Here is a 15,273-nt window from a genome sequence, read left to right as displayed (position 1 = left end):
CTTTAGGATCATGTTTATTCTTCTAGTCAAACATGTTTTATTCAATTAGTGTTAATATATATCAAAGCTATAAAATAATTTAAGATGAGATTTTGTTTCTAAAATTGTACTGTAAGAATCTAGCTCCTTTAGGACACAATATATTATTCATTACATGAGACTCATAAACTTCATCCATATTGCAGCTGTGGGATGGAAGCTGAAGACACTGAGGGAAGCTCTTGGAAGACTAGAATAACACTCAACACTGACACAATTAGAGTTTGTTCAATGCTGTGCTAGAAACTCAGGACTTTTCTGTTGCTACTGATGATGATTCTCCATCACAGACTTACTACTAGAAAGACATTTGCCTTTTTCTGACTTGCAGAATCAAGACAACTAAGGAATTAATTCCTCTCCATAAAAACAGCTTTATCAGAAACATAGCTTGAAAAGCAGAACTGACAATTCTCTGACACTGTAATTTGGAGGATGATTTCTTCTTGCAGGAAAACTAAGAGGATAGAAAAGAGCTAAATGGTGAGCTAATTGTGGAGATGTTTAAGATAACACTAAATTAATTGCAAGCTTGTCAAAAAGCCTTCTTAGATCTTAGAGACCTAGCTTTCTATTTTCCTAGCCAAGTCCTGCATGGAAAATAATTAGATCCTGGAGAAATAATACAAAATTAAAATAAACATTCAAAGAACCAGAACCTTTAAACTGTTCATTACTGTAAAATGCTATTTTAGAGCAACTACTTGTACTTGAATTGAAGAATTTGCATTTTACTCTGGTTTTGCCCACGAGTAACACAAAAAATGGAATAATCTGAGTAAAAGTATTTCTGGGCACAGTGTTATTTGTCATCAAAACATTTTAAAAAATACTATTGAATATATCTTAACAAGTGGGTTTAACATTTTCTTTATCTCCAGAGTTGAAATCTTTTTCTCTCTTCCTCTTGTTAATGCTTTGAAATACTGTTTCTAAAAATATTCACTCCCCATCTGTTTCTGGTTAAGTTTTTCATCTGTGGCATAAAGAGTCTGAATAATCATGTGTTGCAGCTGTGAAGGAGACCAAATGATGATGCTTCTCTGCCACAGTACCATTTGCAGGCTGTCCAATCAACCTAGTCTGGATTGTAGGCTGCCTAATCAAGCTGAATTGCCATTCAGTTGCATGTGCAAGCAGAGGCTCTTTGGCTTTTTAGAGAAAAAGACAAAAATTAATGTGACAAAATCACCGGTTCAGGAAAATTACAGAGAAGCAAGCATTTGGTTTTCTTTGGAAGTGGCCAAGCACCAGACAGACAGACATGCTGGAAAAAGGTAGGTCAGGTCATAACCTGGAGAGATGGCTCATGACTAGCACAAGTTTACTGAACACTTTGTAGCCCACTGCTATTAGAGATCACCAATTCTCTTTCAAAGCAAACACTCATACTACACCTGGATATGCAACTTACATATGACATTTACAGCCTGTTTAAAAAAATCCAACCATCTTTATTAGCTGTTGGCTAGTTCCTAATCAATTCTTGTGGAGAGATACTATTTAGAAAACTACTGTTGATCTACATCCAAAATACTTCCTACAATATTTTAGACTCCTTCCAGTGAAACATCAGAGATGTAGAAGGTAGAAAAATTGCACTGACCACACTGAAGGATAATCTGCTTGTCATAATTTACAGAGCTAGCATATATTTTTCAATTCTACACAAAGAGAGTTTTAGACATTTCTAGATCTGAGCTCCTGCTCACCCAAATCAGACAGAACTGCAGTTAAAGGTGCTATCATTTGTTTTTGTCTGGCAGCCAATAGTTATTAAATCCCCCAAAATTCCTCAAAAGTACATATATATATATATATATATCTATATATATATCTCCTCATAAATTTACTGGGGTTTTCTGTCTCCTCCCTCATAAAATTTTATCTCCATCACCAAATTTTGTGATCTATACATTGCCAGAGTCTTCTAATCTGTATTTGTCTTAATTTATTACAACAGGGCTTATGCTCTGTACTTTGCCAGGATTTTTTGCCTCAGTTTACTTGTTTGATATGATCCCTTAATCTCTTCTTCTTTTTCATGTCTTTTTTTTTCTCCCTCATTCAGATCACTGCACAACAAAAGTCCCAGCATAATCACCGAGCTTAAATTACAGTGCCAACTTCACAACAAGTATATACAATTCAATTGAGTTTATTTACTCTGTTGCTCTAAATTTGCTAATACTCTAACTGCACATTATAGCTTCATAGCATAGACTTTATCACTGGTGACAATACACTAAACATTTGTTCTTTGACAAAGTCCAGAACAGTATCTTACCCATACAAATCCCACTCATGTGTGTAAAATGTATATATCATTGTTAGATAAGACTAGGATATGACACAGACTACAGCCCTCTGTGGGTACCAGTTTTGTAACATGGCTAAAACTTCACCAAGTTTCACCTCTGTAATAAATTCACATGTTATAATTCAGTTGGTTCAGTTGGGACTGTGGAAGATCAGTCATCAGAGTCCTATTCCAAGAGCTGGGAAATGTGACCTTCTTCCAAAGAGTATGAAAATAGCAGTAGGCTGCAGATATTCTTTCTCATTTTCTCACTCATATCTCATCTGTGTCTGCTTTAGCCCCATTTATTTCCCTCACAATGCCTCACGTCACCACATAGGATCACAGAGTAACTTAGGTTGGTAGGAACCTTTGGAGGTCACCTCATCCAATCCCCTACTCAAAGCAGGCCACTTAGATCAGATTTGTCAGACCAACTTTCTTTCCATTCTCTGTATCTTTCCATTCTCTCTGCTCATACAGCCACATCCCCCTTCTTCATGCCTTCAGTTCCCCACTGTGTTACTTTTTACTATTGGGGAGCCAAAACAATACGTGAGAACGAGCAGAGCAGTCTATGGACAGGAGAAGAATGAGGATGTGGTAGAGTAGATAAGGTTTAGCAGGAGGTGGTGGAGGAGAAGGAAGGGTGGGAGGAGGTGTTGGGGAGACCAAGGTTATGCAAAGGATTGGGGAAGCGGCTTTGTGGTAGGAAGGAATGCAGTTTCTGTGCTTTAAGGGCTCACTCTGAGCTTTTGTTTTAGCAGCCCAGCAGCAGAGCAACAGAGCAGCAGTGCTCTTGGTATGAGAAGCCCTTTGACCACCGAGGCCTTTGTGCAGAATGCTCCAATGCCTCTGCCTTATGCAAAGTGAAGAATGTTTGGGTGCTGAGCTGTGCATTTGCGTATACAAATCAGTTTGGGTTTCTTTTAGAATTAACTCATTTTCTGAGTTGTTTGCTTTGAGAAACATTATTCTAAAACTCTCTTTAGACATTCTCTTGTCCACTTTTTCCTACCCACCAACAGTCTGTACTCTGTTCTTTTCTCAGACAGGCCCAGCTATCTACTGTCAGCTCTTCATTAAGCTTCTCTCCATCTCTAAACTCAGCCAGCAGTCACCTCCATGTTTAGTAGACCTCAGATGCTCTATTCTCAATGACAGGTTTTGACTTTTGCCTGGCCAGCCTTATTTCTTCCTCTCAGACAGACTCCTCTCATATATGCCTCCAGTGAGCTTCTCTTTATGGGAATGGGTCTCAGTTCCAATTATTATATTAGCTCAGCCATTTACAGTTTTCCCATCCCACATCCTCTTACAGTTTCAGTCTTATTACCTACCAGCTCGCAGTTCTCTTCCCTCCCTCCTAGTTATACCCCAGCTTCCTATCCAATATTCTTGTCCTTTGAGGACCTATTTCAAACCCCTCCCACAACTCCAGCCTCATTTTTTTTCTCCCTACCCTTCCATCACATATTTTTTATGTCCTTGTCCCTCTCTACTTGTTGTGTTCCTTTCTCTTTCTGAAGGTCCAGTTCTTTGACACTCACATCTTTGCCCCCTCCATTTTGTATGAGCCTGAGGGAGATGCTGTTTGGAGCACAGGACATACACCCTGTCTGGTTTTAGTCCAACTGTGTGTATTCAGCGCAAACCTCATGATAACCCAGAGATAAACACAAAGAAAATTCTGCTGACCCCCTACATTGGACCCAATTGACACAGTTAAGATGTCTTCAGAGGATAAAATATAGAGAGTTCTCACAGAGCATATGTAGACTGCATTTTTTTCTGCACTCTGGAACGTGTAGCAACTCCAGTTGGTTATCATGAAGACAGTTAAACACACATCCCTGAAATGAAAGCAAGTTAACTGTCAAATGTCCAGAAGATCTCAAATATGTGGTACAAAGAGTAGGGATACAAGATGGTTGCCCAGAGGGGAAGCTCAAATAAGCAGGATCAGCATTACCCAGATGTCGTAAGCCCTTGTAAACTCAAGTTCTGTCAGTGAGGCCATGTGTACACCCCAGAGCTGTGTGTTTCAAAAGCACAAAGGAAACAGTCTGCCTGGTGTCGTGGGTGCAGCACTTCAGTGAGTGACTCCTAAGGGACCCGTGCTCTGCCTTGAGCCAGCTTGGTTATCCCACCATTCCACCAGCAAATCTGCAGTCCCTGGAATCAAGGGTTAATTATACTACCTTGTCCTTAGAAACTGCTGAAACACAGAGGAGATGATATTTTCACAGAACAAAACTAAGAGGCAGAAGCAAATAGACACAGAGACAAGAAATCAAATGGCATGACAGAAACTAAAAGCAGAAAAAGCCCAAATTAGAAAACTAATAGATTTTTTGTCAGGATAACTACATTCAGGCAAAGTTCTAACCATCTAAAACTAGAGTCTTTTAATAGGAAATTGGGTGGTCTTATTAGAAGGAGGTGCTGCTAACTTTGTCTATAAATAGCAGATCCTGGGGTTTCTCTGCGTAAGTCACGCCGCAACTCTCCAAAACCAGGAAGATGCATCACACGGCCTGTCACTGCAGGCTACCTATATACTGTCATTTTTGAACTTGTCTTTGAACTACACGATGAAAGGCACAGTCTGAGGCACAGAACAGTAATTTCAGACTTGCAGGATAATTCCTTTGACAAGGACTGACACCCTTTTCACTCTCTTGCACTTTTTTTTAGCAGAGACATTTATTACGTGTTGCTTGTACATCAGTTTCACTTGAACACGGGATGACATTTCACACACTTTCTAAAAAACTGTGTGGCATTGAGGTGTGCTGGCAAACAGTCACCACAATCTGCCACACATCTATTTTGGGTTAGTGTAGCCATCACAGATTCCATTTGCATAGGAGTTTTGTTATTAAAAATGGGAAAGGTAATTAATTAATTAATTAAAAGGTAGAAAATGCTAGAAAAAAAGTTTACTATTACAACAATGCTGCCACCTGGTAACCAGAAGTGTAATAGCAGAGAAAACATTCATTTTGCTCTGCTGTGAACATGCAGACACTCTTTCATATAACATTTAAAAATCATAAAAGCTGCAAAGTTGTAACTGGAATAGGATCATTTTCCTGCATCTGATTAAATCATTCTTGTGGCTCTGTTTCATTGTGGGGAAGAAGTAACTCATACCCTCCCCAGATTAAATGGGATCCTGAAAAGTATCTATGGAGAATAATGAGCTAAGAGACTGACTAACCACAGTGCTTGAATTAAATGTGCATTATTTTGAGCACAAAAATAGTCAGAATTAAGCCCTTGTTTATTCTTGTCTTCCAGTTCCTTGCCAAATTAAAACTACACCACTAAATTTTACAGAAAGAATCAAATCTACAGTGAGAAATACATGGAATTAATAAAATAAGAGATCCAAAGAAAACAAGATGTCAGGTGTTGTCATAGGTAGAAAGTCCATTCATGGAAAGGAAACCACTGCAAGCATACCACACGAGGAATATTTCTTTAAACAGAGTAAAAAAAACACATATAAAGGTTAAGAAACATGAAATGCAGCAGGAAAAGATTCCCAGATGTTAGAGTCTGAAACTCCTCAAGACCAAAATAGTTTCTAAGTACTTGTGATAAATAAGCAGGAGAAAGTGTATAACAGAAGAAACTTATTTACGTGGTCCCAGAAGACTTGCTGTGATGAACTCCTGCCTGCTCTGTCACCCTCACAGTGAAATAGTTTTTTCTTATGTTTAAGTGGAACATTTTGTGTTCCAGCTTCATCCCATTACCCCTTGTCCTGTTGCTAGGTACCACAGAAAAAAGGGATGTCCCAACCTCCTGACACCCACCCTTTAGATATTTATAAATGTTAATAAGATCACCCCTCAGTCTCCTTTTCTCCAGACTAAACAGCCCCAGTTCCTGCAGCCTTTCCTCGTATGAAAGATGCTCCAGTCCCCTGATCATCTTGGTGGCCCTGTGCTGGACTCTCTCCAGAAGGTCTCTGTCCCTCTTGAGCTGAGGAGCCCAGCACTGGACTCAGGACTCCAGATGAGGCCTCACCAGGGCACAGTGGAACAAGCTGCCCAGAGGGGTTGTGAAGTCTCTTTCCTCAAGACCCGCCTGAACATGTTCCTATGTGACCTTATCTAGGTAACCCTGCTTCTGCAGGGCAGTTGGGACTGTGATCTCTAAAGGTCATTACTCCTTATCCTACCATTGGATACAACAGAAAAAAAAGTGCTGCCCCAACCTCCTGACATCCACCATTTAGATATTTGTAAATATTAATGAGATCCCCCTGCAGTCTCCTCTTATCTAGACTAAAATTTTTCAAGGACACATGCTAGAAAGACAACTAAGTTGAGAAGCATGACTGATCCCAGTTCACCTCTGCATAAATTGCATAGATTTTTCTTTCTTTATCAGTCTGTGGTAGCTCTGTCTCCTGTGGCCTCAACTGTCTAAAGCTACAGGGAGACAACTCTCTTCCCAGAGGGATGTGGATGACATTCCAACAGTGTGTTGGGGATCAGCTCTTGAGAAAAAAACATTCTAATAGGGAGAAATATTTAAGAAAGGATGACCTTCACTAGTCAAGTGACAGATTTTTCAGACTGTATTCCTTCAGGAGAAGGGGAGGAAATATTTGGCTCCAAATCAGGAGAGGTAGCAACAGTCATTCTTGCATGTTCACATTTGTCTTATCAGCCTACCCAGAGAGTCAGATGTGAGAGACACAAAGTACAGTGACTGATGGGTGCATGCACACTTGCCTGTTCCAAGCTCCCTGCCAAAACCAGCAGTCCTTTAGACTGAGGTTTCTCACAGGCTAGTAAAACCAGAAAAACTGAAAACCACTTCTATTTTTCACATTCTTTTTTCAATACTAGTGTTAGCTACAATGTGCTGAACACTTGACCCATAGAGTTGCTCTGATAAAGCTCAAAATTCAAAACGAGAGAGACAAAAGTGATAGGAAATGGATATGCTACCAAGTCAATAAAAGGATGATTGTCCACAGTTACTATTTTCTCATATGCTAAATGTATAAATAAACAAGAAGCGATGACTACAGCATAAAAGAGCAATAACAGAGTAATTTTCTAGTCCAATTTCCTGCAGATTTTTTCTATGTAATTAGACATTAAAACTTCTAGAGGTATCTAATAGAACCTTGGGGCTCTTTTTTAAATGGTACTTAAAAGGTACTTGGAAAAAAAGATCTGCTAGTTTTCATGACATGTATGCTGCAGATCAAGTGGGTGGCTGGGGAGGGAGGACTGCAACTATTTAAGTAGTGTCATGCTTTCTAGTTGTGACTGCAAATGTCAGTAATGTTTGAGTGTCTCTGAAAAAGAAAGCTCTTTCTTGAAGGTTCACATTTAGTTCTACAAATACAGTCTTTGTTAGAAGATAAAAAAAGAAGAAACAAGAATAAAGCTGTTCAGTTCTGACCCAATTATAACAGCAACAAAGACTGAAAGAGGTAGGAAGAATACAGGCAGACACATATTCAGAGAAGTACAGGACCAGCATACGGGAAATGTAACTGATCGAGTTTGCTGCATGTGCTGTAAACATGGCAGTGTAGGAATTCTTCACACAATACATGCGTGAAGCTGGAAAATGTGCTTTATGTATGTACAATGTTGAGCTCTGGTTTGTACCCATGGATCAGTGGTGGCCAGTCTTGAGTAGTTTGAACTCTCTGGCTCCTGGAACTTAGCTATATTTATCCCAGCTGATGTAGCCTGTCAAGTGTGTCCTGCTGTTGATGAGGTGCCGTAGTTGACAACAGTGGGGAATCAAGGGGGAGGAGCAGGATGGGGGCTTTCACTGAGTGTTTCTTTAGAGGGTCTCAAAAGCCCTGCAATCTCATGTGTGTTTAGCTTGGACCTGCTTTCTAGATACAACTGGGAGCTTCACCAGAAACAAAGTGAAGATGCCAGAGCCTGTAAAGAAAACAGGTAAGGATCATAATTGACAGACAAAATCTAAGAACAGAGCAAAATGGGAGTAGCTTTTGTATGCCTCAGTGGAAAAAAAAATAGAGAGGACAAAAGAGATAGTATTTTTATGAAGTTATAAATATAAGAGATGCTGAATGATCTTGCAGAGAGATCAGTAGCTACTTTGGCAAACCTCAGCCATGGAATTTTCTCAAGAGACTTTGGATGAGGAAAGAATAAAAATGAAACATTTAATTCTCAGATTCTTTTTATTTCTCCATTCCCAGCCAGTTTTAGGACTCTGAAAAAAAACCCTGTAGTCTCTCTCTTGGGCAGTTAGGCACCATAAACCTCTCCTGCTTTTGTTTGGTTTGGGTTTTTTCCCCTGATAATTTTGAGGAAGTGTTCTTGGCTTCTAACTTTGATAATGTTTGTTGTTAGTGAAATCTGAGTGAAAATGAAAGTAAGTGGCACCTGGTTGAGAGTATATTTTTTCTAGTTCTTCCAGGCAATTGACAATAAAGCTCTTGGTAAAAATGAAGACATTGAACTGTAAAGAATATATGTGTGTTCTCACTTGCCCTCCTCCATCCTTTTCCTTTGAGCCAGAAAATAACTAGCCATTTTCAGCAAGCCAAGGTCACAGAGCCCAGCACAATTCCTGCCCCACTAGAAAAACATGAAGAGAACATTTGAGATTTAGGAAAGTTCTAATTTAAATTTGAGAAATAAGGAATCACTCAGAGGCTGCCCACACAGGAAAGAAGGGGAGACCTAGGATGGGGTGTTTGGTGAAATGAATCTGTTTGAAAAGGAGAAAGAGCACAGGAAGCACAGATAGGGAGAGAGATTGTGGGAAGCACAGTTAAGGAGAGACTAGCTTCAGGACACCTGTTTAGAGGAAGATGTCTCAGGAGCACTTTGTGTCCACAATGAAGTTTGGAAAAAAGTTGTCAAAAGCTGAGGCTCTGACTGTTTGAAAAGTGTGTATGTATCCATCACACAGAGCTGGAGGCAACTGTACTAGATCTGGGATACTTCCCTTTTAGGGTTTTCACTTCACTGATGCCAGTGCATGCCCAGAATCACTGCTACCTGAAGGTACAGTCCATGTTTTAATAACATGTAGTTTCCAAAGTTAGTAAATCATAGTCAATCATAGCTATTGATACTCATTCATGTAGGCCTTTGTGCTTTGCAAAGGACTGAACAGGCATCAGTCTCTTGTCATGTTGGCCATCCTGTAGTCACCACAACAAAAGAAGAACTTGTTAAGAAGAGATTTCATTTTGGCCAAAATATTTGGAAGTAGACACTGCCAGAGGCAGAGCACAAACCCAGCCTGTATCTCCCATTAAAATCTGCAAAGTACTAAAACATTCTTTACGTTCCATCTATATGATAACTGTAAAGCAACAGTGGTGTCATCAAATGCTTCCATTTTACCACAAATATAACATGATTTAACGATCTTAAGGCTGCGATTTCTGAAATCAGATGCAAGTAGAATCACATAGAACAGTACAAACAAGAACTTGTAACTGTAGAGAAAACCTTGAAAATATAAGCTGTAAAGGTTTAACAATCACCTCAAAAATAAGACATTCATGATTATGTTCTATTTTTGAAGTCACCTGATTTTTGAGATTTATTAAAATGCCTAATGCTTGTGATTGATAATCCTGGCAAAAAGAATTATGACAGATTAGGCAAAAATTGGCAGTGTGATCACCAAGGGATTGTGACTTTTGATTTCTAATGGTTTAATTGCCTTTAAATTAACATTTGCAGTCTCTGTGGATGAGAGGCAGCTTCTCTCTTTGTAAAGATGTCCACCTTTGCTAGCTTATGGGGAAATGAAAGTCTATGCCTGCTTCTTTCTCCAGAAAATCTAACAGCTGTCTGTCGCTAGTCCTACACAATTCTTATGAACACACCAGCCCAAATGCTGTGATTATCACAGCAGGGGGAGGAAAAGCTCTTATTACACACACTGACCGAGACAGAATCAGTCACATGGCCCATAACTTCTAGAGGGGATCTTCCCATTCTCCCAAGAGACATTAATCCCTTTGGTTTTCTATTTCATGTTGTTTATATAGTTCAATCCATTTCCAGATGGGATAATGTTAAGCATAATCTCAGGAGGGCTGAATAATTATCTAGCAATTCATACACAATTCCTGCCTTTCACCTGCCATATAACTGGAATAGTGAAGAAGCCTAAGAGATTCTTTAGTCTAGATTATTGAAATTTGGGTATCTTGTGTATAAGTAAAAGAAAGTGCTTCATGCCAGAGAGTGATCAGAGGTATTCTGCCAGATGTGCTGTTTTAACAGACCTTTTAACATGTTTAAAAAAAACCCAACAAGCCACAATAATACTGAAAAACCTAAACCAATGAAGTAGATTTTCCAATAAACATACCCGAATCTTTAAATTGTCCAACTAAAACCTTTCAGGATAAAGCCCTGCCCTATTTATCTACAGAATATCAATGAGCTGTTGTAGCTCTCAAGAAAATCTGTACACTCCCCAAGAGCAACAGGGCTTAGAAGACCTGTAGCAATTTAGTGTCAGAGCAAACAATCAAAATCATCATTTTCTGTGGGGTTCTGTTGCAGGAACTTTGTTCTTCTCCCTTGTAATTAATCTCTGTTCAAAGGCTCACTGTTTGAAAAGTGTTCATTACTTTTTTTGTTGTAAAAACTCAGAAAGATAAAAAAAAAACAACAAACCAAACAATTATTTCCTTAACAGTGTTTTGTGACATTAAGAGGAAACAGCTGACCTTTCAAACACAGAATTTCATAGATAAATGGGACTTAACAGGAAACATGTGCATTACTATATGTGGACAAGAAATTGTCTGGTGTTACTCACTTTGTGTGAAAATCAGTCCATTTTTATTCATGTGTTTTATAGATGAAAGAGTCTAGATTTTGCAGTTCAGATTAGGAAATTTTATCAAGGGTTTATAAATAACCTGGCTTGTAATTACACAGATGTCTTTGGCATTAATAACAATGACAATAATAATAATAAACGTTGCATAATGGAGAGTAGAGAGGAGAATTTTAGTTTCATTATAAGCTCATGGTTTTACATGTGCAAGCACCTAGCACAGTAAAGTACTATTCCACAATAATGAACAGTAATGTGCAGTACAGTAATGTAAAAATAATTACTAATGATTCAGATAGAACTATTTTCCTCTTTGGTAAGTTTAAATTCAAAGCAAGCTGATCATTATTATCTCCATTTTACAGAAAGTATGATGGATGCACAGAGAGAGGTGACTGCTTAGTGAAACTATTCCTCGCCTGTTGCTCATGTTACAGGAATTTACGATCTCAGCTGCTGAAGTAGGCAAGGAATGATAAGATTGAGTAGTTCAATAGCTTTTGGATCACAGAATGATTAAGCTTGTAATTGCAAGAAGCCACTTAGGTCCTGACTGAGGAATGTGCAGCATCTTTATATAGTTCCTCAGCAAGGAATTTACAAGCTCCATTACTGAAGTCTGCTTATCCACAGTCTGGCTTTTAACTCAATGGAAGAGCAAATAGTGTAAAAAGAAAACTAGATGCCAAGTGTAAGAAGGAAAGCAAAGATAAGTTTTCAGCAGGAAGCCTTAACAAATGAAGGGATTTGAAAAGCTAATACTACTTTTGTAATATTAATCAAGTACATTGGCCAGATACATATTTTAATACCAATTGCACAGAATGTGCAGTAAGATAACAGCTTTGTGGGGAAAACATGACTCTGTTTTTACTAATTACACTCATCACAGATTTCTGCTGGAGTTTGTAGCATGTGCATTCAACCAGAGACATTAGATTCTCCTAAAACATTTATACCTTTAACAGCTTTTATTTCAGAAAGGCAGAAATATCATTTGAATGCCTTGACTAAGCCACCTTCTCCTGAAGTGCTTATCTCCCTCCATACACATATCACGAATAATGAATGATGAAGAGCTGAAGTCTGACTCACAAATCTAAAAGCAGGATGAAATTTTAAAAAACCAAAACCAATCCAACAAGAGAATGTCTCTCCCCTATCACTCTACTTAAATTCACTCTTGTGGAATCCGTACTTCTTCCTAAAATGATGGGACTAAAATGATTCCAGTTATTTAAACATTATTTTAATATATGTGTCATCTCCATGTTTTGTGGCAATAATCAAATAGGAATGTCTCTTCCAACTTTTATTCTTATTAGGGATACAATAGTACTTAGTAACTACTTACTAACAATTTGATGCTGTACAGAGACCTACTGCTGCCTTAAAACACCTGCAAAAAGCCTCATAAACATAGTTCAACAAGAGAGCAAAGGAGATAATGATTGGTACAATAGATAGTGACCTGATAACAGCCATTTTCTAGGTTTTCATATAGGTGAGTATAAAAAGGTTTTGAAGCAGAATAGTAAACAAGGTTGATGGCAGATGTTAGAAAGAGATTGCTTTAAAGCAGATCAGAAAGTAAGGGAGGAAGTATGAAAGTGCTAGTATGAAGATTTAACAGAAGGCAGCAGTAGGAAAGCTACTTTTATTTAGGTGAAGAGTAAAAGAAATAGTTTTGTAACTTATATTACTTAATTATCATTTAATTTGGCCAAGAGCAAATGCATTTTGTAATTTTGCAGCCTCCTGATCAAAAGACTTGTTAATAAATTACTACCAAAATGCAATCTGACCATTTAGATAGAGCTTTTTATTACTAACTAATGAAGCTGTAAGTCATGTAACATACATCACTGTATGACTGATGTGTACATCTGATTGTTACAAGACTTAACAAACAGGATGGATGCTGCATGTAAGTACTGGCAGCAGCAGCAGCATTAGCCACTGAAAAGCTTTCTGTAAGACCACTGTAGATGACACACAGACCTATTTGTCTTCTGCCTGGGGTAGAATTTTGCTGGTTTACATTACTCCAAGGTTATATGCAAAGTTCTTTGCATGATGGTGGTTAGAAATTATTAGCAAGGTCTAGGGTATGAGAAGTGCTAAAAATTGGGTCAGTACAAAGTGGCTCAAGCCTCATTTTCTTTCATTAGCTGCATATCCTTCTTTGTGTTAACTCCCTCACAGCAATTCCAGTTCCATCCCCACAAAACACACACAGAGCACCCATTTCCCACCTTCCCTTCAATAATTCCTGTCATCATCAGGTCTAGTAACTCATGTGCATCTCTGCCCTCTCTCCATTTTTTTGCTATACTACATTAGTACTGATGTCATCTTTCTCTGCCCTTGTGCAGAGTTGTGTTAGAATTTACTAGGAAGAAAAGAGTTAATAAAATGGGCAGCAGAGGACAGGGGCTAGTTGGCCATCAGGTGCCCCAGCCTCATGGCTCACTCCTAAGTGCATGTTTGACTGGAGTCTGGATAAAGATGTGATAGTGTCTGAGGTCTGTCAGTGCTTGACAGGCCCAAGAGCTGTAAGACATTCCACAACATCACATGAGAGGTGTCACAGTCGTTGAGTTTTCCACAACCTGATGATGGTGGTCGTATCCAAGAGTGTGTCAACTATGGAAAGCACATATGGAACTCAGAGGGGCATATCTGGGTAGAAGCCAAATGTTGAAGTGAGAGAGACTGCAAAATGGGGAATGTGTTTGTGATAAAAGCAGGTAAAAGTGAGGTTCTCGGGACAGACCAGAAGTTTTGAATCATGGGGTTTAGGAATATTTTTAATGAGGACATAGCTGGATTAGATTGAAATAACTGCAAGAGAGAAAATATCAGATGGTGAACTTAGATTTGTGTGCACACTTAAAGTTGCAGCCACAATGAAGGGGATCAGGAACAGATGATCTCTCACTTCTTTTTTTTTTTCTGTTAAGCAGCCCACTTTTCCCCCAGAAGGAAAAATGATGGCCTTCTCTTCACATGGTTGTTCAGCAATCTCCCTTCTGCAACAAAGTAATTTTCTGCAAAATCTCCCAGCCACCCATCCCAACTTTTCCTTTGCAGATATGAACAGCAAAAGATGAAAGCGAATACAAATGGATACAGAGACACACTACTTTGAGCACTGTCACCCACTGGCTCTGAAACTCAAGGGCAGAAAAATGACTCTTAGACTCTCCTTTAGCTTTGAAAAAGTGTATTCTGAACCAACTGTTCTTACAGGCCTTTATTCTCATGGGAGATTTTTGACCTTTCCAATTTAATGCTGTAGTGGAAGTATTCACAGGCATTTTAACTCATAATTGAGTCTTTTGGAAAGAAAGGGAGAGAGAGAGGAAAAAAAAAGACAAGACTTACTTATAAACTCCTACATATGTTTTTAAATTTCCCAGAAGTATTAGGTGATGGTGGAGATTTCTCACTGTGCATGTAGCTCTGGCCAACAACCTGGTTTTGTCGAGTTGTCTAAAGTAAATGTGAGATATCTAATCACTCCAAAGGGTGTGCAGCAGATCAGAGAGTTACTTCCAAGTATGCATGTCTTGAAACCCTGCCATATGTAGGCTGGAACATTTACAGGCCACGTTACTATTAAGTAATTCATACATTTATAGATTCTTTTGTGCTTGAATAGAAGAGTGATGAGGATAGCACTCAGACACAAAACATGCCTCTTTGCTGCTTTATCTCTGTCGTCATAGGGAAAGGAGCCAGCTAATAGGTATTTCAGGAGTGGGTTCCAGAACAGACCTGGCTCCCCATTGTGTGGTGGTCTGGCCACCTTTATTTGTCTTCTGAATTCTGTACATCAAACCTGCTGTCTACAATAACTCTTTTGCAATTATTCTGAGGGGGTTGGACTAGATGATCTAGAGAAGTTGGATCTACCAACCTGTGCTTCACAATACACTGCATTAAAGTGTACCCTGTTGTATTACTTACTAAAGCATAATACTATGCTAAGGGATGTGCAACTGTTAAGAAGAGTATTAAAAAACTCAAATAAAAGCATGCAGTAACATCTCACTCCCAGAGGAATTTCACATGGAAGAAAAGCATGCAGAAGAACGCAA

The 15,273-nt window shown here is 38.8% G+C and overlaps 1 protein-coding gene across 1 annotated transcript in view; it reads left to right on the top strand.

Moving 5' to 3' along the window:
* Positions 1–8,258: 8,258 nt before the first annotated feature.
* Positions 8,259–15,273, top strand: part of MYBPC3 (myosin binding protein C3) — a 60,938-nt gene continuing 53,923 nt past the window's right edge. The window contains exon 1 of the mRNA XM_061997800.1: positions 8,259–8,283. Within this exon, the coding sequence (XP_061853784.1) occupies positions 8,259–8,283 (25 nt within the window). The remainder of the gene's footprint in view (positions 8,284–15,273) is intronic.

This window comes from Colius striatus, chromosome 6 (assembly GCF_028858725.1).
Source record: "Colius striatus isolate bColStr4 chromosome 6, bColStr4.1.hap1, whole genome shotgun sequence".
NCBI classification, from domain to species: domain Eukaryota; kingdom Metazoa; phylum Chordata; class Aves; order Coliiformes; family Coliidae; genus Colius; species Colius striatus.
The sequence above is the reverse complement of the archived record's forward strand: the minus strand, read 5'-3'. Positions and strand labels throughout refer to the sequence as shown.